Below are 27,894 nucleotides of genomic sequence, written 5' to 3' on the forward strand. Positions count from 1 at the left end.
AACGGATCCTTTAGGACGGCGCCCTCTGCGGGGCGGAAGTGGGGTACGGACAGCGGAACTTCCCCCCCGGCCCCGCCTCCGTCCCTGGCTCACGCGAGCTGAGTGTTTCCTGCCTCCTCTTTCAGTCCGAGTTTGGAGACTCCGGCGTCCTCCGACTTTTCATGGTAAGGAGGGCGGTGCCCACCGATGGGGGCTCTGGGCGGCAGAGAGAGCGGGGCAGAAGCAGAGTAGAGGGGGAAGGGACCGACAGGAGGGGGTGCGATAGGGGCTGTCGCGATAGGGGATAGGCGAATGGGGGATTGGATGGGGGCGAGGCCAGGGGTGGGGGTAGGGCTTTGGGTGTCCCTGGCTGTTGGGCATAGAGGCGAAGGCATTTGGGCTTGGGGAGTCGATATATGTGTGGGTGGGAGGGGGGTGTCTCTGAGTCTTGAGTGTTTGATGGAAATGGGAATTGATTGTAAAGAGAACAAAGAGATGTCACTGAAGACGGACATTTGGGGAGGGAAAGGCGGTTTGGGGAAGTTGGGAAGGAGAATGGGTACGTTATGAGAGGGCGAAGTGGGATTCCTTGGGACGGAAAGTTTGGCGGTTTGGGAAGTTGTTGAAGGAGTCGCTGGGTTTTGGGGAAGTGGGGAAGGGCTCCCAGGTGCGTCTGAACACATAGGCGAGTGGAGGAAAAATAGAGGGAGCGGGCAAGCGGGTGTGCTTTGCGTGCTTGGCACTCCCCGAAGGGATTGCCAGAGGCCTCAGTTTGGGGTACTTTGGCCGCGGAGTCCAGCGCCTTAACTGGCGCCTTGGTACCTACCTGTATAAGTCACTTCCGTTGAGGCTGGAGGTGGCCACACCTAAGGAGCTCGGGATGGCGCACACGCAGTCTCCTAGCTGTGGGAAGTGAATGTGTGCTTGGGATCCTTCATGGGTCCGTCTCTTGAACTTTGTCCTAGAGTGGGTATGAGCAAAGTTCAGCCCAGACCCTCTTTTTTATTTGTTTGCCCCGTGTCTCTTCCCCGGAAAGTGCAGTCTTGAAGGAAAATCAGTCCCAGGACACTACTGAAGAAAAATGAGTCAACCTGTATGTGACATCAAGTATGCTCCATTTTGTGTAAAACCAGGACCACCGGTGGTTCTCAGATTATGGGCCCCAGACCAGCAGCATCCACTGGAATTTGTTAGAAACGGCCAAATTTTCAAGCCCCACCACAGACAACTGAATCAGTCTGGGGTGGAGCCCAGCAATGTCTTTTCACAAGCCCTGCAGGGGGTTAGAGCAATGATTTCTTGATTTTGCCTATGTGGTGAAAAGGGCATGAGCGTGGGAGTCAGTGTACCCTAATAGTTCTGATTCTTAATTTTCCCCCCTAAAAAGTGGGATTGATAACAGCATTTACCTCACTAGACCACTGAGAGAAATACATTGATAGTTTGTGTGCTAAACACAGCAACAGAATATAATTGGGCAGAACACTTGGAAATAGCAGTAGCAGTTCTGTAGGTTTGGGATGCAAAATAATGCTATACTTATGTGGATAATTGAATTTACTTTTGCTGAAATGGAATCACAGACTTTTCAGAGTTGTAGAAATGCCCTCTGTTTGGGGACAGTTTATCGTTAGCCTCAAGGCAGTGACTCTTAGCTCTAACTGGTTAAAGAAACAGCTTTGTGTAAAGGGGATCAAATATATGGTGATAGAAAGAGAACTGACTCTGGGTGGTGAACACACAATGTGATATATCGATGATGTATTACAGAATTGTATACCTGAAATCTATGTAACTTTGCTAACAATTGTCACCCCAGTAAATTTTTATTTTTAAGATTTTTTTTTAATTGGGGGAGGGGAACAGTGCTGGGGAATCAGGGGAAGGGGAACAGACAAGTTGCTGTTGTTTTATTCTTCAGTCTAGTTGTGGAGAATGTTGCCCCACTGGTCCAAGCTGGCACCATCATTGCGCTCTTCCCGGGCGAGGCAGATCAGTTGCTGGCCTCTGGACAGCAGCTCATAGTGGCTGCTGGCCGCTCACGCTGGCTGCTGGCTACACACGGTAGCTTATGGCAGCCCACTGCAGCAGGGGCTGCAGCCTACGCCGTCGCTGGCGACCCACTGCAGCCCAGCTCCAGGTCGAGCTGCCGTTCAACACCTTAGCTACACAGGGCAGTGTCACTGGCCCTCATATGTGGGATCCGAACCGGGGCCCTCTGGCATCCCAAGCCAGTTTTTCACCAACGCGCCACTCGGCCGGCCCCAGCAAATTTTAATTAAAAGAAAAAATGAAACAGCTTTGTGGCTTTCAGCGCTGGCCACACATTAGAATCACCTGAACTTTTTAAACAATAGTTTCGGAGCCGCCACACCCATCTCTTCCCCTGCCCAAATTTGATGACTTGTTCTGGGGTGAAATCCAGGCATTAGTACTTTTTAAGCATGCCCAGGTGATTCTGTAATAGTACAGCCAAGGCTGAAGCATCCTGGGCTTAAGGAAAGCTTGAGGAGCAGAAGGGAAACTACACTAAGGATCAGGTGCCAAGTACTTTAACATTCATTCCCTGGGGGTTGTTATGAAGCTTATGACTTGAACTTGGTTTTACAAGTTAGGAAACTGAGACTGAGTTAAATCACTAGTCTGAACATCACCCAGGAAGTAGTGGAACTGAGCTGCAGTCCAGGTTTGCCAAACTCAATCTAACATTCCACACACATATTTCCCCCAACACACACACAAAGGAGACAGTTCTACAGAGAGTAGTATAGAAAACATCTAGGGGGTGAAGGATTTGGTGCCTTTTTCCTATTGTACTTGCCTGGGTCTCCTTTCAAGTCAGCAGTTTTTTTCCTCTTAGGCTGACTTTTATTTTTTAAGCGTACATACAGTTACTTCCTGTCTGTGGCTCAGAAGCTGTGAAGCAGAGGCTTGCTTTTGTTTATGATGCTTTGGTTTGTTTTTAATGTATGGGCCGGAATCCACTGGGCCAATAGAGCAAGAGGTGAGGGAGCTTCCCCAAGACATGAAGTTACCTGTAGCCTGATTAAGGCATACAGAATTTTTTAGAACAGTGGGCCGTATTCCTGGCTGCACATTGGAATTACCTGGAGGAATTTTTAAAATTCTGTTGTTGCCCATGCCACACCCCCAGACCAGTTACATCAACATTTCCTTGGGTAGGACCCAGGCACCAGTATTATTTTAAGCTCTCCAGGGAATTTGATGTGCAACCAAGTGGAGGGCCACTGTTTAGAATCAGCAACAGTATACTCAGGGGAGATGGAAAAAAGAGATGCCTTGACTTATCCATCTAACTGGAATAAACTTCTTTTCTGATTGAATGGAATCGGTAACCAATACCTCCAGTATTAATTACCGCTCCGTTTCTTGTAACCAATTTTGCTGTCTCCCGCCTCACCTCCCCAACCTCATTAAAAATGAAATCAAACCTTTGAAACAAGCAGGATGGGGCATCCTCCGTAGAGAGGTTTGCTGTGAGAGGCTTATTGTCTTCCGCTGTGTGTCCTCAGCTCACTGTAACTCGGGCTCCGGGACGTGAACACAGCCAGGACCTTTTCTCCAAGGGCCTCTCTTAGTATTAATGCGACTGACCTTTGGAGGAGTGGGCTCTGGAGAGGTTCAGAGCTTTCTTTGTTTATTCTGCAGCCTCTAGCTAGATCAGGATGGTTTCTGCCTTTATAATTCAGTCAGAAGTCAATAGAGCTGGAACCGGTCTCCAAACAGAAGATAATTTGAGACTGAGCGCATTCTCAAATCGTCATCATTTGAGTGTTTCATGTTTGAGTGTATGCTCTGAGCCAGGGGTTATGTTTAGTGCTCTGTGGTATCCCTCACAGCAGCCCTTGGGGTTGGAGGGAGGCACCACTGTTGTCCCCATTTGTTAGGCTGAACTAGACTCAGACAGATGACTCACCCAGGCTCCCACAACTGGCAAATGGCAAGGCTGGGGGCTTGAATTCAGGTCTGACATCCAAACCCAAGCCCATAGCCACACATTGCCTCCCATTTTTTTTCAGTTTTTTGTTTGTTTTCGGGGTTTTTTTTTTTACTTTCTAAAGAAAGGAGTGGGATCCTCCTTTCACAATTTGTATGTCATAACTCTATAAATACTAAGCATGACCACCGATAAAATCATGGGCTCAAGGCCAGGCAGGACTTGGCCACATTCCTTCTACTTTGTCACCGAGCCACCTCTGTCGCAAACTCACTTTGGGAAGTGCCTAAACTGTGGGCCGTGGTATCTGAATCCACAAAATAGAAATCATGATGGTTGCCTTCCAGCCTTGTGTGGATTTTAAATGGTTGTATGTGGTGGTAGAAATGAAAGCAGAGGCATCTTCTTGGAGGGAGGAGTGAGAAAGGGGCTTTCTGGAGCCACAGAAATATTCTCTCTCTTGCTTCAAGTGGAGGGGGGGCTATGCAGATGCATCTATTGACCAAAACTCCTCAGACAGTACGGGTAAAATGCACTTTATTGTATGCAAATAATCTTTTAAAAGGTATTGGAGAGCAAAAAAAGCACATAAAGTATACTTCATGACTTTTTTGTTTTATTATGAGCACCTTACAAAATGCGAGAGTATTTCCCCTGCACATTTATTTTTGTATAAATTTAGATCTGAAAAGATTGCTTAAAAAGGTATTTCCATTTTGGAGCAAATTTCCTTAACTAACTCCCCCCTCCTCCCACCCCACCCCCACCCCCCAGACACACACACACACACAGCTATAAGCCTTCCCACCACCCCCTTCAAAGTTTTTAAAAACTCTTTATTCCCATAAGCTACTTCTGTCATCCCATGAACAGTTTTTCTGAAGGAAATGGTGAAAATTGTTAGGGTCTGGTCTCTGGGGACTGATTTCAAAGGAACGTGAGAAGGGTGGGGTCCCCACTTCCCCTTGGCCTCTTTTATGTTTGGCATCAGGCCACAGAGAACCCAGGTGAGCTAAGCCTGAGCGTTTGAAAACTCACTTTATGACTTTTTTTTGTTTTACTTTAAGCAGAGACAGTTGCTTGAGGGAACTCTGGCCTTTCCAGGAGGCCATTCTTTCTCTGTTACTGGTCGAGGCTCTGACGTCCCCCAGTGGGTGGTTTCCAGGCCACTCTTTTGGGGACACTGAGCTCAAGAGGGCTGTCCATTGCCTCTGCTCTTACCCAGTTAAGGCAGGTTACCACTCATTAGTCCCTTATCCCATTGAAACAACTAACATTTGTGTTTTAACAATTATAAACGTAAGACATAATTCATTGTGGAGATCCAGAAAAAGCTTCCTGCTGTCAGTGCCCTCCAGCCAAAACCACCAGCAGCTTCTCTGGAGTCAAACAAAGTTGGGTTTATTTCCTTGATGCCTTGAGGGAGAACCGTGGGGCCTCTCAGAGGATTTGGGCTGCTTTCTCAGACTCAGTAGAGATTCAGCCCCCTCGTGGACATCTTCTCCAGCTATTGACTTCTACCTAATCGTTCAAGAAATGTGTTCTTTGAGTACACATATGCCAGGTACCAGTCTCATTTCCTGCGCCTGCTTAAATCAGGACACTACATCTATTCCTTTGATATGTACATGAGAGCTAGCCGTGCTAGTGCTATTACTGTCATCAGATCTTGCCCTTTGGGGCAGCGCTAATACAGAAAGTCTCTAATTTTGCACTAACTTGCTTCCAGGAGTTTGTGTGTGTGTTGTTTAGTTCTCATAAACACTTTTTTTTCTATGGGAAGTATCAGGATTGGTAGTTGGGCTCCTACTCAACTTCATAAAAGTATATTTCGTCTGTAATTCAGCTGAAAGGTGGCACTTTTAGCTGTCCCGTGGTACATGACAATAAGGAAACAGACCTGGGCAGTGTCCTAGGCTGCTTTAGGATATAGCTAGGGCGTTTGTTTATACAGGAAGTGGGCATAATGGAAGTCCTCGTAACACAAGAGTTAGTGGCAAACTTTTATCCACAGGGTCAGCAGGCAAGGTCAGTGTATGAGACTATCTGGATGGAGTTTGGGGTACATGGGTGAATACATGCCCCTCGCCAGGGGGCAGCCACTACCCCAGTTCCCACCAGTTGTTGCCCTGCTGGCCAAGTTAGCCTCCGTTTTTTTTTTTTTTTTTTTTTTTACTTTTTGTTGGGAAACAGCCATGGTCATTGGTTACACATGGTTTTCATGCTACAGTGGCATAGTTGACTCTTTCAAGGAGGGTGCAGCTCACAGTAGCCCATGTGGGGATCGAACCAGCAACCTTGATATTGTCAGCACGATGCTCTAACCAACTGAGCTAACCAGTCACCCCCAGGCCTCCGATTTTAGGAGAAGCCAGAAATCCACATTCTTCTGTGAACTGTCCTGAGTTGGCACCGTTGGGAGCGAAGTTTGTTTTAAACGCAGCATGTAGTTGGACTAAACAGAACACCTGTGGGAGGCTAGACTCAGCCCAGTGGCTGAAGAAGTAACCCAGACCTGGTGCTGTGACCCTGGTGACCTTGTGTCTTCTCCACTGGCAGGAAGAGATGTCAGGAGAAAGTGTGGTGAGCTCAGCGGTGCCAGCGGCTGCTACCCGCACCACGTCCTTCAAGGGCACAAGCCCCAGCTCCAAGTATGTGAAGCTGAACGTGGGCGGCGCCCTGTACTACACCACCATGCAGACCCTGACCAAGCAGGACACCATGCTGAAAGCCATGTTCAGCGGGCGCATGGAAGTACTCACCGACAGTGAAGGTAAGCTCAGCCTCCAGGCACTGGGGACGTGCTGGAGGCCGAGGGCTTCATTCTAACTTATGTCAGAAGACCAACATGAAATGCGCAGTTGCCATATAGCTACAGGTTTCTGGTTGTGCTTAGTGTTATCATTGTGTGTAGGAAACCTTGAGAGTGAGTAACAGGGAGGCTGGATCTAGTTGTAGGGCAGAGGGAGGCGGGCGTAGTCAAGGAGGGCTTCCTGGAGGAAGTGACATTTAAGCTGAGACCTGAAGGCGAGTAGGAATCAGCTAGACAGGGACTCACGGTCTTAACTTAGTTGTTGATTTGCTCTGTGACTTTGAGAAAGTCACTTTCCCACTCCAAACCTCAGCTCCATAAAATGGAGGCTAGACTAGCTACCCTAGTTGGTTCCCTTCCTGTTCGTGTAGCGACGATTCTAGGACTTCACAGTGAAACTCAAGTGTGAGTCATAAGTGTGAGTCACTTGTCCTAGGATGGGGTCCCAACAAAGGCTCACAGACCTAGACTCAAGTCACAGCTCCTGTTAGTAGCTGGCGATTCTAATCAAGTTGTTTAGCCTGTTGATACCTCATTTTCCCTGTCAGGTGAAATGGGCATAGTGACATCAACTCGTGGGGCTTGTTGGCACATAGTCAGCATTCAATATATGCATAGTCAGTGCATTTTTTTTTTCTGTATGGAAAGTCATGTTAGTAAAAGGCAAAGAATCATTTAAAGTTATCTTACTTTCCGTGACTACTTCCTATCCACCTAGAGCAATCAGAGCACCTGGCAAGGGGGAACGTCTTTACCTGACTGAGTTTGCAGGGCAGGTCACATGAGGTTTAAAAACGACCTCATCCTTCATTCCTTGGCCTGAGATTGCTTAAGATGGGGTCAGACCACAGCCTGGCTTGATGCTCCTTACCTGTTTCGGAGGCTGGCCTCTGTGCCGCTGTCCCTGCCTTTCCACGGACAGCGGTTCCTGAAAAAATGGGCAGGTTTTGACACAGTAGGTGGGATGGGGGGCCCTAAGCCTGGTGGTCCCAAGAAAGCCAAAGCTCAGGCTGTCACCGGTTAGGGGTGCTTCCCTCTGTGTCCTGGCAGTGGCCGGGCTTTAGGGCTGCAGTTCCGCTTCTTTGGGCTTCCCGGGAACTCGGCTTTCCAGAGCTGCCTTCTGTGTCTTACTGAGAAAAAAAAAAAAACCAAGCTTTTTATGAGTGGGAGGAGCCCTTTTGCTGTGCCACACCCAGCCTGGCCTGGAGTATTTGTGGAAATGAAGACAATAGCACCCCAGCTGCAGAAGGAAACAGACTTTATCTGAGAACCCAGGATTATTGTGGCTTTTTTTCTGCCCTACCCAGTTTCTAGCAGGGCTTAGGAAAAGTTATGAGTCGCCTCAAAAGCAAAGAGGAAGCCTCGTTTCCTTGAAAGCCCTCACCTTGGTGGCCTAATGCTCCTTGAGCTCCCCCATCTCCCAACAGGGGGACACATAGGAGTGGTACCAGGGGGCCTATCGCAAGGCCTCCAAACTCTTCTAAAGGACATCCTTTCCTTGTTTCCTGGAAAACCCAGCATCTCTGGAAAAGCAGTGCTGTTGCTGGCACTCCAAACCTCACTGTTTTCATTTCACTAGAGCTCCAGCCGCCTTCATATTGTTATGCAAAGTTCACAATATGGCATTTTGTGGGTGTTGTTTCATTTCTGCCTCACCTTAACTCTTTGAGGGGTGATTACTTGTCCTGTTGTTACAGTTTCAAAGGCGAGAAATCCACATCTCACATGAAATGCTTTTTCAAAAGCTATTGAACCTAGGACTTACTGGCTCTTACCATCTGCTGTCCATGGTTTGATATGGGCCCAGCCCCCTGCCAGGTCGCCGGGGCGTAGCAGCCTTAGGCTTCAACCACTGGCTTAGTGCTGCCGCCCGAGTGGGCCTGGGCTGTCAGCCTGGGTGTCTGGTCTTCCAGCCAGCGCTGTGCGGGCAGGCCCACCTTCTTGGTGAGTCCACTGCACAGCCTGACCCGTGGCCTAAATGTTCCCTCCAGTACACTCTTAGGGGTACAAACTGGGCAAGTTTCCTGCATCTCACAGCTTCACCCCAGGGGTGGGGAGGCTTCAGGCCAGAAGGCTGTCAGCTGCAGTGAAGTTTGTCACAAACAGGTGGAAATACCAAGTGCAGCTCAACCAGGCAAGTGAATCCAGCTGTACAGCCTGCTGGCTAAAGAACAGTGTATGTATTCTGTTGCTAGAAATCTCTAAAGGATGCTTAAGAAACTGGTTGTTTCTGGGGGAGGAGGCCCGGGGGCCGCGGTGGCTGGCCGACTCTCTTGTGCGCCATACCCTTTTGCCCATTTGAGTTTTGTACTGTGTGCATGTAATTCCTACACAGAGAAGAACCTGGGCGTTGGAGGGAGATGGGCCTGGGTTCGAGTCCCACTCTGTTACATGGTAACAGTCACAACTCACATTTATGGAGTGATTTCTATATATTGAGCCTTGTGCTAATTTAGACTTATTGGCTCTTCACTGGTAAAGTGATCATGGGTGAGTGGCTTTTTTTTCTCTGAGCCTGTTTCCTCCCTTCAAAGTTGTGAATAGTAATGCTTTCCAGGGTTGTTATGGGGATTAAATGAGGCCATTAGAAAGCACTTGATAGAGTGCCTGACACATTGGAAGACTCAATAAATGGGCGCTGTTCTTTGTGGCTTGCGTCCTGCCTGGGGTGAGGTGTGGAGGTGGAGGGTTGAGCGCTGGGCAGAGCTGCGGAGAGGCAGGTCTTAGCAGTGTGGAGGGGAGAAATGGTGGTGTGGCCTTGAGGGATGAGTGTCCTGCAGTTCCACGGTGCCCCTATGGCGGGGTGGGGGGGAGGGGGCTGTTCTGAGAAGCCCAGGACAATGTGGCAGTGAGCAGGCCTTTGCCAGGCTCCTTCCCAGAACCGTGCAGTTCCTATGGTGCTGGAATTTTTACCCGAGCCCTTGTCAACATTGCCATTGGTGTTGGCTTTAGTGGCACCTTTCTGAATAAGAGTTCTGTGTGTCTCTCACTGGGTCGTGCACCATCCCTGTTGCTTGGTACGGTACTGTCCCCACCCCCAGTGGTTTCTGGTCTCTTGCTAATGTGTTGGGAATGAGGGAGTAGATCTTATCAGCACACATTTCCTAGAAAACCAGTGGGGAAGTCAGGGTAATAATGTGGGGAAAATTGCAGCACCCCGGGGCTTCTCTGAGATAACCGGGCCTTCTGCCTTTTGTAAAATTCTGAAATACGTTTTAAGAGCTTTAAAATTGTGGGTCCTATAACAAACTCCCCTGCACCCCACTCACACAAGGACTAAAACATGACATGCACTGATGGGGCCTCTCTTTACCTTCTCCGTTTGCTGCTCCCCCTTCCAGAGGTGACCACTGGCCTGACTTTAGGGTCACTAGGTGGATTGCAACCTTGGCGGCACTGTGAGTCCCCCACGGAGCTAAATCCTGATGCCTGCCACCCTCTCAGCCCACCCCACCCCCGCCCCCAGCCAGTGTCCTTGGGCAGATGTACTTGGGGCATTTGGACTTCTTAAGAGCTCTCCAGGGCATTCTAATGTGTGGTCAGGGTTGAGAACCACTAGTAGGGCTCTTTCTGTGAATGACTACAACTGTTGATGGCTCTCAACAATGTTTCATTGGTATGTTTTTAAACATTGTATAAATGGTGTTACGTTTTTGTAACTTTTTTGCTTTTGCTTTGCTTAGCATTTTCGGTGGTGAGACTGAGACATGAATAAATAGCTGTAGCTCAAACAGTGCCCTGCCCTGGAGTGTTCTGTTCTAGGAATGGACTGCAGCACTTGGATCCATGGTCGGTCGATGGTTCTGTGGATGGCTCCCACTGTCCACCATCAGGATTATTATCATGCTTGAATATTCTCCCCGGCATGTGTGAGCTTCTGTAGAGCATCGCTTCCCAGCCTTTGTCGTATCATGGCACATCCAGAAAGTCATATTTTTACTTTGGTAAATGAGGGGGTTCTGCACTTCCTCAGGGGCTGCAGCATGAAGATGTTACCCACCTTTGGGAGGGAGCTGTGTCTAAGGGTTTATTCCCAGGAGAGGAATCGAGGCCAGCAACTTTGGCTTGATTAGATATTAGCAGCTCTGTGAGTTTACACTCCCCTCAGAGGTCTGAATTTTTGCTGACACTGGGCACTGTCAACCCTTTTAATTGCCAATTTGAGGGTTTTGGTATGGTACTCTGTTGTTTTATTTATCATTTACTGATTTCTAGTGCATTGAGCATCTGCTTATGTTTATTGGTTATTTGTGTTTTATCCTTTCGCTGCCTGATTGCATCTTTCTTATGTATTAGGTTTTCAGAAAAGGCATGATGTATTTTTCTGTTTTAGGTTTTCAGAAAAGGCATGATGTATTTTTCTGTTTTTCATTGCAAAAATGTGTCATGACTTCTCCGACAACCCAATAGTTTCCCATTTCCCTTTTTGTTTTGTAAAAAGAAGTAACTATGTATTCTGGATCCAGTTTCTTTATGGTTTTATGTTGTAAACATAAGCAGCAGAAGTCTGACTTGTCCTAGTTTTTTTAGTGGTATCTTTTGATACCACAGTTTTTACGTTTTTTTCCATTTTGGTCTGTGATCTACCTCAGTGGTATTCAACCAGGGGACTCTTGGCATTACCCAGAGACATTTCTGGTTGTCACAATTTGGGGCTGGGAGTGCTACAGTATCTAGCAGGTAGCCAGGGATGCTGCTAGATAACTGACAGCGCCCAGACCAGTTCACCATAGTAAAGAATTACCCAGTCTAAAGTGTTGTAGAGCCGAGGCTTAGAAAGCCTGCCGCAGAGACTCTGGTTCGGGAATGAAGCACCTCCCTAGAATCTGAATTTGTAACAAGTATCTCGCTCAGGTGACTTATGATCCGGCAAGTTTGGGAACCACAAAACTATAGAGTATACATACCTCAGCATGGAGAAGAGAGGTCAGGGAAAGCTCCCTGGACGAAGTGGAGGGAGGGAAAGGAGAGAGGACGTACATGGTGTGCCAGCGGGGCTGGGAGAAGGCGAACCTAGTGGCCTAGCCCCCTAACCCCAAAGGGAAGCCTCTGAGGTACCCTGAAAATCTCACAGGCTCCCTCCTGGGGGCTGGAACATGCTGCCACTCTGTTCTCAAAGAATGGGGATGAAATGTGCAACGGTTCATGGTCAGAGACCTGATGTAAAGGTTGCCAGTAGACCCAGCGCTTTGCTGTGTGCCTCCCGTACATTCGCATCAGACCTGTACGCCAGCCCTGTGAGGCACCATTTTTAGAAGAGGAAACTGCTGGACAGAGAGGATAAGTGAAACTATTGTAACATCCCCCAGCAAGTCCGCAGAGCTGGGTTTCCAGCACAGGCCCACGCTCTTCCCCCCTGCGCCGTGCTGCGTCTCTCATGCCGTCCCAGAGCCTCTGGCCTGCACCCCGCCTGCTCTCTCCAGCCTTGTTGAAGGCACTGTGGACCCCAGGCCGCCCTGACTCGTACAGCCTTCCTAAAGAGCCCATGTGCCCTGTGGCAGCAGGAGGAGCGCCCCACGAGCGAGCAAGCGGCCCCTGGACTCCCGTTGGCTTTTCTACGTGCGAGGAATTTGAGCTGTTTCAGAGGGAGCGATGCCTGCTTTGAAAGCAACGAAAATATTTCAGAGTCAGAATGCTAATTGAAGCCTCATGGAGCGTGCGCCTGGCTCCTTTGCCCTTATTTGTCCAAAGTATGATTCCTTCGCCACAAGCATTTCCTGACGGCAGGCATTCTTGAGCTGGAGCCCAGTGTCATGGTCCGCCTGCTCGTTTATGGAAACTCTGGGCTGTCACTTGGGTAATTGATTTCAGGGGCCCTTGCTCCTTCCAAGCAGCCGAGCTGTTCATGCGTCAAAGGCAGAAGAACGGGGCCGGTTTCTACCCGGAGCAGCTGGGTTGAATCGGTTGCCGTTTCTCTTAAAGACGGAAGTTCTACTTGTCTTCTCAATACCGGTGAAAAGAGTTTTCCTAAGTTTCTTCTTTGTGGTCTGGTCCTGCCTCCCCAACTTGGGAAGTGTCACTGAACCCCCCTGAGCCTTGTGTTCATCTGCGGAAAATGCAGGGGAGCGAGCCTCTCTCTGAAAGAACTTGGGCAGATCACACGGTCTTTCTTTCCACACCTTGTCCGCTCGTTGGAAGAAAAGCACTAGATTCAGGGTAGCGTAGAGGTTGCAAGCTGGTGGCATGCGGGCCCCGTGCAGCCTGCAGGTGTGTTTTGGTTCCCCTATGGTGGGATAATAACAGGTTTTTAAGCAAATTAGTTTGCCATTACTAAAGATCAGGAGCTGTCACTGAGAAATCTGCATTTTTGGCTTTGCTTGGAGCATCAGAGGCTCCTGCAGCCCCGGGCCCACATTCCTGCCTGGCCACTCTTGGCCGGAGCAGGAAGACCCCTCTCCCCCACCTCACAGGGAGGTAGGGCACTGCTCTTCCGCCAGCCATCAGCCCAGCCCACCTGTACCTGTTTATCCTGCCTGTGCAAAGCCCCCCGAGGCATCTGGGCGGCATAACAGATTCTAAGTCCATAGTCTGTTGTCTCAAATGTAGAAAGAAGCAGTGGGATAGTGTCCAGCAGTCATGGTCCCGGGATACGGTTTACCTCATCCTTTCTTGAAACCAGGATTTGACTCCAGGCTGCAGGAGAGGAGCCTAGAAATAGCCTAGTTATCAACTCTCCTGGTGAACGTTGCAAAGAATACCAACTAGCCCACTAAAACCAAGAGAGAGCTCTTGGCAGGGCTGGATTTGGGGGATGAGGGGTTTGGGGGAGGTGAGCGGACTTGTGACTCTGGATATGAAAAAGGTATGCTCCCTGCCCTTGGTCTTTGCTGGCTTCTGCTGTTGATCCAGGGCCTGGGGGTCTGAGGAGGACACGGGGCAGGATTCTGGGATGTTAGGAGTGGAAAGAAAGCGGGGGAATAAGACCACTGATTCCTGTTTGAACCTCCTAACTTCCCCCCTGCTGGTGTTTTCTCACCTGGAATGGTGGGCAGGAGACCTGGGCAAGCCCTTTGCCTAAGGTGGCCCTGCTGGTAAAGACAACGTCTCGCTGGCTTCTTTCTTAGTGCTCCGCGTTTTCTATCCAGACATACTTGGTCTTTGTTCCATCCCTACTTCCCTTTTCGGCACCATCGTCTCTGCACAGGCTCCAGTCCTGCTTCCTCCTCCAAATATCACTTCCAGGGACATTTGCGTTTCAGTAGAAGAATTCTGAAAACCCATCGCATCTCTAGTGGTGGAATAGCAGGCAAGTGCCCAGACTGGAGAGGGCATTGAGAAGTGGAAGGGCTTGTCTTTCTGGTCCGCCCCCCCAAGAATTTGTCTCAGTGCCTGGCTCTGCTCAGCAGTTGGGCATTTTTCCGTATGGGTGTTTTTAATAAAAGCAAGTTCCATCTCCACGCATTAACACTGAACTGCTTAAGGGCAGAGTCTGTCTCCCTCACCATTTTATCTCCGATCGCTGCCACTAGCCAATAAGTGCGTGGTAGGGGAGTTAGGGGCGGAACTTCCTGTGGTGGTGCTGGTGGGTGTCTGGGGTCACCCCCAGGAACCAGAGGTCTCAGTCTGTGGAGTGAGCCTTCTTACTTAGCAATGGCTCTGGTATTTGAGAGTCTGTAAAAAGCCTTGTAGAAAGAGGGAGTAGATATTTTCACTCCAGAGGCCTTTTCCTATTTTTGGGGTCATTTGGACACATTTTATCCAGGTGCGGTGGTCTAGGCCCCTTGGGGTGTTCTTGTCTAAGGGATTTTTGAGGGTTCTTTAGAAACTTGCTTTTAGGTCTCAAGGGCCTTGAGACCAGATGAGTCCGGAGTGTGGCTGTCTCCAGCCAGCAGGGCAGGAGGTTGTGACAGTGCTGCCCTGGCGGGCTCTTGTCAGCGCTTGGCTGGTGGCTCTCTCGGTGGTCCTGTTCTCCCCGGGAGCTGCAGGGAGCCTGGAAACACCCCAGGTCCTCTCAGCACCTTCCTAGGGCGCAGTGCCTGTGTAACTACCCCTCCCTTCCTCTACAGGCTGGATCCTAATTGACCGCTGTGGGAAGCACTTTGGTACGATACTCAACTACCTTCGTGACGGGGCAGTCCCCTTGCCCGAGAGCCGCCGGGAGATCGAGGAGCTGCTGGCAGAAGCCAAGTACTACCTGGTCCAGGGCCTGGTGGAAGAGTGCCAGGCAGCCCTGCAAGTAGGCATCTCGCTTTCTTCCCATAAGCGTGGCGAGGCCCCAGACCTACCCGCCTTCCTCATTGTTCCTGTCTGCAAAATGGGTGCAGTTTTAACCTCACTGAGCTCTTGGGAGAGTTCATGAGTTAGCTCTGGGGCTTGTCCCCTTGGGTCAGAGTGACCCCCTAGGAGGCTTTTGTGTAATGCTTAGGCCACCTAACCGCTCCCTGGTTCATCTCAGTCTCCATGGGGTTGGGTCATCTGATGTGGACACTGAAACCCTTTAGTACTGAGCCATGGGCTGGAATACTTGGTCAGTATTCGGGACCCATCTTGAGACTTATTCTCACCCCATGAGTTCTCACTGGAAGCCCAGCATAATCTCTGCAGACGCAGACACCCCTCACTCCTCAGCTGGGCCTGGAGCAGGGACATCAGGGTCAAGTGTAGTGAGAGCAAAATCCCTACAAAAACAAAATGCCTCTAGACATAGCCAGTGGCCATTTGTATCAGACAAACTTCTGGCGGGGCAGAGAACCAGAAGAGTCCCTTTAGGTTGTCGCAGGAATTGTACCTGTCCATGTGAGGTACTTATTTTGGCAAACTCCCCCAAGCCGCATGTCTGTTTGGCCCTCCACCGGAACAGTACCTGTAATGCCTAGCTCCTCAAGGAACTTGTTTGCACAAGTTCACCTCTGTCCTGAGAGTCTGTGAACTCGCTATAAATCTAACCAAATGTATTTTTATTTCATGTTTATGTTCATTAAAGTAATACATGTACACCACTTAAGGAGTCACATAGTAGTACAAGTTTGGTGTAAAAAACACCCCTGTATACCCTCTGCCCCCTTCCCCCACCCCCAGGCAGCCTCCTGATGCTTTCAGCAGCACTGTTTCCTTTCATATTGGTTATACTGCTATTCATCGACATTTCAGTTTTCAATATTATCTACTGGCACTACTATAGAAAGTTTAAATTCAGCTTGTGGACCACCACAGCCTCCTCCCCACCACTAGCAAACTTACATATATACACAGTCCTTCTCCTAGCCTCCCAATATAGGTTATCACAGTTTGGGTTAGATGGGCATGCAGAGTTTACGCTGAGATGTCTGTATTGTTAACGTTTGAACCACTGTACGCAATGATGATTTTCTTTCTTGTGGAACTTTTCAGTGTGCCAGAGTCGGTGATTGCTTCCTTGTTTTCTTCGCTTGGTTTTCTAAGTACATAGCCCTCATTCAGCCCAAAATTCTGAGAAAGCTCAGCCTCTTGTTGGTACATTCAGACACATCAGTGAACCTCTGATTCATCCTTGTCTTGGAGATGGGCCTCCTGGGTCCCCTTTCCGTGGCTTCTGTTAGTCTGAGGTTCAGCTTCCAAGGCTGACCTCCTCCCAGTTTCTATCGCAATTATCTTCCTGTTCCACTTTCTCAGAGGTTCTATTTTTTTTTTCAGTTTTGCCTTTTCAACCCTTCTATTGAATTTTTCACTTCTGCTATCATATTTCTAACCTCCAAGAGCCTTTCCTTGTTCCTTTTTTTTATGTAGCACACTGATCTCCTTTCATAGGATGCAATATCTGCTCTCATCCGTCTGATGATACTCGTATTTGAAGTTTTCTTTCTGCTGCCTTCACCGTCTGACTCCTTCCCTTACTTTTTCTCTCTTTGTTTTGGTCTCATGTTTGAGAGGCTTTCCACAGATAATCGGATGACCCCTTGGCCTGCTGAAATTTAAGAGTCAGGCTCTGGAAAGCTGCATGGGTGTGGGTGGTCCTTGTTTTCTGGTAGGCTTCAGTGGGGGATGAGAAGGCTGACTTTTTCAGTGGGAACCCCCCCCATGTCAGAGCCCCTAAGCCTCTTTTTGGACAGGTCAGTTCACGGGAGGAATCCTCCACTCTCTTGCCTAGAGGGTATATGCCCGACTGGCTGCCTGCTGAGACCGGGTGGGGGGAGGGGCCGACTTACCTTCTAGTGTGTAGACCATTCACTTAATCACCCCATTTTCAGAATAGCAACTCAGCCCTGTCCTGTCCTGTCCAAACCACTCCAAGGAAGTGGATCTTCCTTCTGCCGGGCTGGGGAAGGGGGTCCATCTGGGGGCCTTGCTGGTGCTTCTGTCAACTGGCAAGCAACCCCCTGACCTTGGCCTTTGCCCACCGGCCTTCAGAGGTGTCCTTTGAAAATCTCCAGGATTCTCTTCTATCTGCTGACTTAGGTTCCCGCTTTCTCCTCCTCAGTTATCACTCGTCTGTGACCGGCTCTCCAGCCTCGAATTCTTGATATCTTTTTGTCTGCTGACCTCACTGCTGTCATTCTCTTTCTCCTTCTGGGCTTATACTTTTTTTATTCGTTTTCTTCTTCTGTAGTCATTGTCGTGGGGTTTTAGGAGCTTTGCTGCAGTCATAGTTCATCTACCATGTTTAGGGTGTATGTTTGAATGGCTCCTTAGGCTGTGGAAATGTGTCATTGTTGTTAGTATTTACTGAGCACCTGGCATGTAACAGCCCTGGCCGAAGGGCAGCCTTCCTGGAGAACTCGACTTCCGGTCGCCCCCTCTTCACTGGGGGTGAGAATGCTCCTGTCTTCCCACCCATGACTGCCTACCTCCGCTCACCAGGCCAGCTTAAATAACCCCGTGCAGGGCAGGCCTCCTGCGCTGAGAGCATGTTTTGTTCCAGCAGAACAAAGACGTTTATGAGCCTTTCTGCAAAGTTCCTGTGATCACCTCATCAAAAGAAGAACAGAAACTTATAGCAACTTCAAATAAGGTATGTTGGAGGCACCCCTGTGGCATTTCTTTTGCTCCCAGAAATGATGGAAGTTCTTGTGAATAAGTTGTTAAGAGCGTGCGCTCTATCCACTGAGCCTTCCGGGCAGCATCTCAGCTCAAGGTGCCGAGTTCAGTCTTAGTTGTGGGCGGGCGTAGCCCACCATCGAACAGGCAACCTTGTTGTTAGGAGCACGTGCTCTCACCAGCTGAGCCATCCTGCCACCTGTTGGCAGCTCAGAGGCAGCTCAGCTCGGGCGCAGCATCTGGCCCATGTGGGAATTGAACTGGCGGCCCCGTTGCTCAGAGCTCACAGGTGCTCTTAAGCTAACTCTTAACCAACTGAGCCACTCGGCCGGCCCCAATAAGTTTTGAAATGACAGTGTGTGTCATTCCCTGGGCAAGACCTGAGAAGGGGTTAAGAACGGGAGCCTGCAGTTCGTTTTGTGTTCCCCCTGCTACTGGGTCATGCCGTCTCCCTCCCGAGCCCCACTCCAGCCGGCCAGCTATACAGTCTGCCTTTCCGGCCTGGCGGCAGGGCCCAGCCCTACAGGAAAACAGTGGTTCATGGCACCTGCACTCCAAGTAACTCTCTTCTTTCTCAAAACAACCCACAGCCAGCCGTGAAGTTGCTCTACAACAGAAGTAACAACAAATACTCATATACCAGGTAAGGCGTCAGCCAGACAAGACTTCCGCCTTTGCCAGGAAAGCCGCCTTTCATGCCAGGCAGGCCCAGCTCCTCTCGTGGCCTCCTGCTGAGGGTGGCACTCCTGTACCTCGAGGATACCCAGATAGGTAGATCTAAAGATAGACAGGTGATAGATAGGAGATAGAATATACATATACCATAAAATCCACCCTTTAAAGTATATAATTAGTATGTTTACAGAGCCGTGCAACCATCACCACTTACCCTAATTTTCATCACCCCAAAAGAAACCCTAAACTCATAGCTGTCACTCTTCATTTTCCTCCCAACTCCCTTCCCTCCCAGGCCTGGACAACCACTATTTTGCTTTCTGTCTCTATGGGTTTGCCTACTCTGGACATTCATATCACTGGAATCGTGCAGTGCTTATAGGTGGCCTTTTGTGACTTAGCATCTTTCGCTTAGCATCACGCTTTCAAGGTGCATCCATGCTGTAGTACGATCAGTATGTCATTGCTTTTTATGACTAAATAATAATCCATTGTATGGACAGACTACATGTTATTTACCCATTTACCAGTTGATGGGCAATTAGAGTCATTTCCACTTTTTGGCCATTATCAATAATACTGCTATGAACATTCATGTACACGGTGCGGACATGTTTTTATTTCTTTTGGGTATATACCTGGAAGTGGAATTGCTGGCTCACATGTTAACTTAGGTTTAGTCATTTGAGGAACTACCAAACAGTTTTCCAAAGTGGCTGCACCATTTAACATTCCCACCAGCAGTAGATGTGGGCTTATGGAATGCCCTGTGGCTGTTGGGAACATGTGACTCTAAATCAGGAACTTGAGGGATGTAGGGGGATTTGATGAGGTTAGTCAAGTAAGACCCATAAACCGACCCCGGATAAAAAGCCTCCCTTGGGCAGTCGTGCTCTGCTGCTCCTGTGACTCGATGGGGCTCTCCACATTCCCCGCCCTGGAGCCCTCTGCCCCGTGTGTTCAGCATTTCACCTCTGGCTGTTGTGGAACACGGGCTGAGTGTCCAGAGCTGTCTTTTTTGAGGCCTGGCTCTGCCATTTATTCGTTTTGGGCCTTGGGCAATTACTTAATTTCTCCAACCCTCACTTTCCCTTTTTGAGCAGCGGCGACTATGGTGCCTCTCTCATGGGATTCTTGTGAGGTTGAAATGGGATCGTGGAGATAATGGACCCAGAATGTGGAAACACTCAACTGATGGTGGCAGTTACTACAAGCTTGTGGTCACCTTATCCAATACTTTTTTGCAGCAACTCTGACGACAATATGTTGAAAAACATTGAACTCTTTGATAAGCTCTCTCTGCGCTTTAACGGAAGGGTCCTATTCATAAAGGATGTTATCGGGGACGAAATCTGCTGCTGGTCCTTCTACGGTCAGGGCCGCAAGATTGCTGAAGTCTGTTGTACCTCCATCGTCTACGCCACCGAGAAGAAACAGACCAAGGTAAGGGCTTGGAGGGGACAGTTCCGAGTGGCTACTCTGACATTTGTACGTGTACAACTTCGCTTTGCACTTGAGCAAAAAAACTTAGAGAAAGCTTTTCAAATGCTTTCCTTGACTTCTCACTGTTAAAAATATTCATGATCCTTTGGGCCGTGGCGAGATCCAGATGTACCGTATTTGCCGGCGTATAAGACGACTGGCTGTATAAGACGACCCCCTAACATTTCCACTCAAAATACAGAGTTTGTTATATACTCGCCGTATAAGACTACCCCCTCTTCCGCACACCTTCCACACACCAAATAAAAGGTAAAACAATATCAGATTTGATTTCAACATTTTAATTTATAATGAACGGTATGTGGAATGAAGTGAGCGGGCATTGGGAGGCCACTATGGCACGGGGCAAGCACTATGGGCAGTCTATCTGAAGTGTAGCTGGCGTATAAGACGACCCCCCACTTGGAGGCATATTTTTCAGGGCCAAAAAATCGTCTTATACGCCGGCAAATACGGTAGGTTTTGGAGGATCAGAATGGCATTTCCTTTCTGACGCTCAGCGTGTAGAGACAATCACACTGCATCTAAGTTCCTTCGCCGTAAATGTTGATTCAGGCGTTTCCTTGTACCCGTGTGGACCCCACTGCCAGCATCTGCTCCTCTGTCTTCAGTGACCTGACATTGCCTGTGTGGTTCCTTGCCCTCCAACGTGACATCGTTTCCCACCAGCATGGCTCCATCCCATCTTGATCATCAGAGGAATGGTGCCACCTTGAAGATCCTGACCTTGGCTTTCTAGTCATGGCCTACTACTCCTGCCATCTGTCTGTCCGCCTCTTGCCCACTGACCTGGAATGGCCATCCACCCTCATGGGGCCCACTCAGCATTCCAAGTAGCTCTCAACCATGTCGGCTTCCTTCCGAGCACAGGACTCCCTGACTGATCTGGACTCGGGATCCATTTTTTTATTGTCCTCTCCAAACCAACAGCCCTGACCTCTCCCTTGACTCCTGTCTCTGTGCCGTTCCGCAAAGCTAGATCACGCCGCCAAGTGCTGTTAGAGATCTGGTTCAAACTTAATTGAACTTCACTCCCGTTATGTCTTCTGCTTTCCCGCCCTCCTTGGACTATGCAACTCGGTTTTCTTTCCTTTTTTATTTTTTTTAAAAATATTACAATATACTCTGTCATTGCCTTCTTAGCCTATCTAAGGGAACCTTGGTTGCCAGGGATGCAGTAGCTCTGCCACGGTAGATTTTCATGGCTCTAGTCACCCTCGTACAAGTGTGTAGACCATCCACTCAGGTTATTCTCATCGTCACTGCAGCTCCGGGAGGGTGCAGTTCTGTGGGATTCTAGAGGTGGCCTCAGAAGCAAAGGCAAATGAGAGAAAATCAGTCCACAAAGTAGAAACCAGAGAGTTTGTTTTATTTGTTTGTTTTTTAACTTAAACGTATTTTATTCATTATTATTCAAAATTTATCCTAAAAGATACACACTGTTTTAAGGGAGCCACAAAAGGGAAGAGATTCTTTTTTTTTCTTTCAAAGACAGCAGGGGGATCAGAATCGTTTGCTCCTTTTACCACATTAGCAAGACACATGCCTCTTTTCTCCTGTGAACTTTTTTTTTTAGGGCTGTGAATTCTACCTCTAACTAGACCCCCCATTTTGTGAGTTTATTTTTTTTTTATATCTATGGATTGCCTCTGCTCTTGGCAATTAAAAGGATAATCACATTAAGCTTTAAACTATTGACTTTACATTTTTAGAGCTTAACAGGGAGCAAAAGGATTTAGAGACCACGTGATTTGATCCCAGCCGTTTATAGATTAGTGGACAGGCTGAGCGAGCCTGTGTTCATGTCTGTGGAGCTGGCTAGTGGCCGGGCCAGGATGGGAGGCCAGGGCCCCACTCCACGGCTCCTCCTCTGCCATCCTGTCCCTGAGGGTGTCTTCCTTTCTCCAGGGGAAGCATGCGGCTTTTGGCTTTCCAGTGAGTTGGTTTTGGGGTCAGCTGCCCCTGTAGGAACTGGTTCCTTCTTCTTCTAGCCCAGACCTCTGGGAGCTGCTGTGCTTTGGAGCAAACATTCATGTTCTGTTGCCTCAAGTAACTGTATATTCCATTTGGGCTTTTTGCATAATTGGTGTCTTATCTTCCTGGGTACAACATTCCAAGTGCTGTAAGAATTCTTTTTTTTTTAAGCTGAGCCATCCTGCCACCTGTTGGCAGCTCAGTGGCTGCTCAGCTCAGGCCGGACTCGAACCGCTGTTGCTCAGAGCTCAAACTCTTGAGCAAGCTCTTAACCAACTGAGCCATTCAGCCATCCCTGTAAGAATTCTTTTAATCATCATTTGACTATTTCTTGTAGTTAAGTTGGAAATGGTGTGGCTTACTGAAATTAAAGTGTGAGCAGATGTTTAATACAGACATTGTCCATTTGGTTCTTAATTCTGACTCACTAGGTGATATTTAAGCACAAAATCCTACCCTTTTCTAGTCTTTTTCGGTTCTGTTGTTCAGATTGTCTCATTTCTGTTGATCTATCTCATTTCTATTTATCTGTCTTCAAGTTCACTGACACTCCTCTGTCATCTCCATTCTGTTATGAACCCCTTCCACTGGGTTGGTTTTTTTTCTGTTTTGGTTATTGTATTTTTTCACTTCCTAAATTTTCATGTGGTTCTTTCTGTCCCTCCTGAGACTTCCTATATTTGCATTTGCTTTAAGAGCATTCACCCTTACTTGTAACATTTTTATAATAGCTGCCTCCAGGTCTTTGTCAGAGAATTCCAACATCTTGTGTCACTTTGGCTCTGGCATCTATTGATTATATTTTCCCTCAGGAGTTAAGATTTTTCTGGTTTTTCATATACAGAGGGTGCCAAAAACATGTATACACGTTTTCAGAAAGGAAAAAAACTGTATTAAAATTGTAATACTAAATATATACCAATAACAGGGCCGGCCGAGTGGCACGTTAGTTAAGAGCTGGCTTGGGATGCCAGAGGGCCCCAGTTCGGATCCCACATATGAGGGCCAGTGACGCTGCCCTCTACAGCTAAGATGCTGAACAACAGCTCAACCTGGAGCTGGGTTGCTGTGAGTCGCGGGCGATGGTGTAGGCTGCAGCCCCTGCTGCAGTGGGTTGCCATGGGCTACTGTGTGTAGCCAGCAGCCAGCGTGAGCGGCCAGCAGCTGCAGTGAGCGGCCGTCCAGAAACCGGCGACTGATCTGCCTCGCCCGGGAAGAGCACAATGATGGTGCCAACTTGGGCCAGTGAAGCAACCGTCCTCCACAACTAGACTGAAGAAGAAAAGGACAAGCAACTTGTCTGTTCCCCTTCCCCCAATTCCCCAATTAAAAAAATAAATAAATTTTATATACACACACACACACACACACACACACCGATAACAAAAGATGAATACAAGTCATGTGTATACATTTTTTTGGCACCACGGTATATGCTGAGAAATTTTGAATTGTATCCTGGGCATTTTTGGCTGTTGTAGGACTCTAGGTCTTGTTTAATTCTAAGGAGACCATTGATGTTTTTGTTTAGCAGACAGTTGACTCGGCTGGGTTCATGCCACGGTTCCAACCAGCCTTCTGTGAGTTGTAGTTCCAGTGACAGTTGAGTTTTCAAAGTCTTCAGATCTGTGCCACCTGTGGGCCATGCTGTGGACCAGCCTGTGTCTTGGGCAACAGTCTGTCCCAGTGCTCATTTCTTAAAGTCCACACATGCTGTTGAGGGTTAGGTCGGCAGAGTGGGGTGAGCCTAGAGTTCATACACAACCTTAAGAAGCCACTTCCTCGAGCTCCCCTCCTTTACAGTCTCCTTGGAACTTTCTGCTTCCTTGGGACTCCCCCTTTTTCAGTCATTGGCCAGAAATCTGGGGATTTCGTTACCCACTCTGCCACACACTTCCTGTGACTTTGCCTGTGTCTGGAGCCAAGCAGCATAAAGATAAAGATAAACAGCAGTAGGGATTCTCCTCATCCTGCTGAGACCACAGCTCTTCTAATCAGAAAGGAAGGTTCCCTCCCTCAGAGTTTTGGCTCTGGTTGCTACCACGAGATTTCTTGGGGGCTAAGGTGCAAGAAAATGGAAAAAAAGAAAACCAGGGAACTTCCCCCCACTCTAGGCGTTGGAGACTCCGGTGGCTCCTCTGGCCACCAGAGACCTTCTCCTGGAGCACGCTCTGTCCTGGTGTCCGTTTTAGGATGACGGGCTGCCTTGAGCTCAGCCTGGGGGGATACTGGCAGAGAAAAGCAGTCAACTCACAGCTGCTTCGATATTACTTCAGCCTTCGGTTTCCCCCCATTTCTCTGCCAGTATTTATGTCCCAGTCCTTAGGTCGCTGCCACGCACACTGTCCCCTGGCTCTATAGCCTCAGCGGGAAAGGTGGGGTGGATTGTGCTCCTTCTCCCGAAACCGGAACCTCAGCCCAGAACCCTGCCCTCAAAAGCCGAGTCTCTACCCTGTGAGTCAGGCACCTGGGACCCATCCTGGGTCCCATGGATACAGCTCACCGCTTGTTCACGGCGCCTCCACCCCAAAGGGGAACAAGCCAGTGCAGCACTTTACCAAGAAGGAGAGATCGTGTCCATCTCATGAGGGAGCTCAGTTGGTCCCTGATCAAAAAGAATGCTGCTTTAAATACTGCTTTTAAGGTGTGGAGTAACTCAGGAGCCAGGGCCCAGCTCTGTTAGTAGCAACATATTGGAAATGCCCAGCAGCTTGAACTAGTTAATTGCATTGTCCAATCCTTTATAATTCCCTGATGTGGAATGATAGCCAAGTTAGGGAAAAGCAGTCTGTCGAAGAGTCTGTGTAGGGGGCCCACCTTGTGTGTGTTTTAATGTGTGAATATTATGTAATATACGGATATTTATATGCACGGGATCCCTTGGGGAGAGTTAAATGATGAGGGGCATTGTCTTGGGGGAGGGGGGACACGGGACGGGACGCGGGGAATGGGGGACAGACAGGGAGACCTATTTATGTCGCTGTCTCGCTTTTGTCCCGTGAATTGAGCACTGTAAGTGTTGCCTATTGCAAATAGCTACTTTGAAAACAACGGGGTCTTAAATGGAATCGCCGGGCCCTGGTCTAGCCCAGCGGAAGGACTGGCGGGCGGCGGAGGCGGGGTGCGATGCTAACTCGCCTGCTCTGTATTTTGTGGGGATGCAGGTGGAGTTCCCCGAAGCCCGGATTTATGAGGAGACCCTGAATATTTTGCTGTACGAGGCCCAGGACGGCCGGGGACCTGACAATGCGCTTCTGGAGGCCACAGGGGGCGCGGCGGGCCGCTCCCACCATTTGGATGAAGACGAGGAGCGCGAACGCGAGCGGATTGAGCGCGTGCGTCGGATCCACATCAAGCGGCCTGACGACCGCGCCCACCTGCACCAGTGAGCAGGCGCGCTGCGCCGGGCCTTCCTCCCGCCCTGTCCCCTCCCCCGCTCCACACTCAGACCCTACGCAGGCTTCCGGGCACCTCCCACTTCTCCTGGAGTCCGCAGATACTTTTGTAACAAGCCAGATGATTATTTTGGTATTTCTCGACAAGGTGAATTGATTTTGACCCAGTTGAACGCGCCCCGTTGTTGACAAGCTGTGCCCAAGGGCTCTACTTTCCGGGAGAATCTGAGGAGCCGCGGAGCCAGGTTTGCTGGGTTCTCAAAGGAAAAGTATGAATGGGTGTGACGTGTATGTGAGAACTTTCGTTGCAGTATTTATTGTTGTGGATGCTCACTACCTGATTGAGTTTCCTGGGTGGCGTTCTCTTTGGGTTCAGTTTGACTGCTCTGAGAGGGATCCTGCAGCTGGTGGCCCCCAGAGGCGTCTCCGAGCCCCCTATTCCGTGACCCTCCAGCCCGCACCCTGGCCCTGGGTCCTGTGCGCTAGACCCGACAGTGTTCAGGCTGGCTTTGCTAGATTCTAGTCCATCCTGCCGCAGGATTTCGTGCCTGGAGCTTATTGGTAAATCGTTGTAGCCGTGGCGATGGGACCTGGTGTGCTTCGCGCGTCTATATTGTTCCTCGCATAGCTCTGGAGGGGGGCAAGCCTGTTGCCACTTTGGCTGGTCTGCGGTCCGGAGCTTGCTGCCCCCCCCCACACACACACACACAGCTGGCTAAGAGCAGAGCTTCCCTGGCAGTGAGTGCTCAGCTCCTCCCTTGCCCCCTGCCCCTCTCAGCGCCCCCCTTGTGGGCCCACTGCATTCCAGGAAGGCCGGCTGGCCTGGGTAGAGGGGGAGCTAACACACCCAGGGACCCATCCCCTCTCCCTCGGCCTCCTTCCTTGTTAAGCTGGGCGCACGGCCACTAGCAGATGCTTAGAGATTTAGTCGGTCCTCCTGGCCTGGCGTCCAGGCGGGACCACCACTCACCAGCAGTCTCGGGCAGCTTGCCTGCTGTCCACACAGCCATCACCTGGAGAGCCCCTTGGTGTCTTTGCCTGGCACTTTGACACAGTATGGAATAGCCATCAGTGAGAGGATGTGCAGATCCTTTTGGGTCTGGTTAGTGTCCGTGTTCATGTTTGTTTAAGGGACGTGTGCGACTGTTGACGGGGATGTGTGCTTGTGGGGCGCTGAAGCCCGGTGCTCGTGTGGAACTGACGTTCTCGGTTACCTACCTCCCAGTCTCCGCCTGTCAAAGGTGGAAGTGAGTTGTGACTAATATGGGTGGTTGAGACTAGACTAGGTAGAGTAGTTACAAGGTGATGCGAATGTGTGTAAGGAAATGGATGGGTTTTGTCTGCTTTTCAAGGGAAACATTACTGTTTTATACCAAAGGTATCAATATGGGCAGCCTCTGACACAATGTATTCCCCAAAAAAACGAGTTTATATTTTGAAATGGTTTTTACAGCTTCGACTTTGTACGTACTGCCCAAGTTGCGACAGTTGTATGCCTTTATTTTGTATCCAGCAGCAAAGCGTACAATAAACCTCTAAAACAATCATGCCTGAACCTCAAAATCAAGTATTGGGTAGATGCTTTTTAAAACTGCTGTGTGGGAAACTTGCGTATTAAGCCATTTGGATTTTAAGTGCTAAGGAAAAGGGGGCTTAAAAATAATGTTTCGTAAATATTTTATACTGTCTGAGTTTTAAACACCAACCCTGCTGTTTGGGTTGAACTTTTTTAGGACGTTAAAGTGAATGTCAGTTCTGATGTTTTCTGTAGGAATGGAAAAGCCATCATATAATTGTTTTTAAGACGTTTACGCGAAGAGTACGTTTGTGGAACAATCTGATGTGTTTGGGCTTCTGCACCTTATGACCTAGTGTTTCTGGCACTCTCCCCACTTCTGCTTTTCCTCCAACTTTGCACTTATAGCTTTGAGTCTTTGCTTCCCTGGCACATGAACAGATCTGTACAGCATTCCACTGCTGATGCCCCTGTGAGCTGCGCATAGCCATGACCTGACCGAAAGCATTGCCTGGTCCAGCTCTGTTATCAAATACGTATATTCTACAAGGAACTGATTTTTCTTAGGCTGGCACTGAAGGCAAACAAAAGGAATATTTATACTTAAGAACCTTCCAAGTAAAACACTAGTCTAAGATTTGGTAAAAAGTCATGTTTTATTAAATTGTAATAGCGTACAAGTTTAAAAAGTGGAACAGCTTTTGGTCCCTTGTCATCAAGTTGTTTTTTTCAAATAAGCCATCTGATTGTGGTGACTGGGGGCCTGTGCCCGAGACCATTCCTGGCATAGCCTCTTCTGTTGCCCTCCTGCAATGGCTTAGTAGGTTTGGTTGCTAAGAGAGAGGGTACTCCACTCTTTGTTTAGGGGTGTCTGTATCTTACAGCAGCTATCCAGGGCCCAAGTGTGAACAGTCAGCCCTGACTCTTAGAATGTGTGCTCTGTATACATCTGTGTGTCACTAACCTTTGTGTGTGCTATGAAAAAATGCTATAAGCTTTAGAAGTATGTTGTACAAGCGTTTGTGGACATATGTAAAAATAAAAGTTATATATAATGCTCCTACTTAAATCTGTTTTCTGGGTATTTTCAGAAACACCCAGCAGAGTCAAGCCACTGAAGTGCAGTTTT

At 48.9% G+C, this 27,894-nt stretch overlaps 1 protein-coding gene across 2 annotated transcripts; it reads left to right on the plus strand.

Moving 5' to 3' along the window:
• Positions 1-57: 57 nt before the first annotated feature.
• KCTD10 (potassium channel tetramerization domain containing 10) lies at positions 58-27,828 on the plus strand. Of its 2 annotated transcripts, none has more exons than XM_019649113.1 (7): positions 58-164; positions 6,497-6,710; positions 14,756-14,925; positions 17,587-17,676; positions 18,293-18,345; positions 19,625-19,820; positions 25,019-27,828. In XM_019649113.1, exons 1-7 carry the CDS (start codon positions 162-164, stop codon positions 25,241-25,243), a joined length of 951 nt encoding a protein of 316 aa, XP_019504658.1. In that variant the 5' UTR covers positions 58-161; the 3' UTR covers positions 25,244-27,828. The 2 variants fall into 2 exon arrangements, with proteins under 2 accessions (XP_019504658.1, XP_019504659.1); XM_019649114.1 differs by having other exon boundaries at positions 17,590-17,676.
• The last annotated feature ends 66 nt before the right edge of the window (positions 27,829-27,894 follow it).

The sequence above is a fragment of the Hipposideros armiger genome, unplaced genomic scaffold, assembly GCF_001890085.2.
Source record: "Hipposideros armiger isolate ML-2016 unplaced genomic scaffold, ASM189008v1 scaffold_129, whole genome shotgun sequence".
NCBI lineage: Eukaryota > Metazoa > Chordata > Mammalia > Chiroptera > Hipposideridae > Hipposideros > Hipposideros armiger.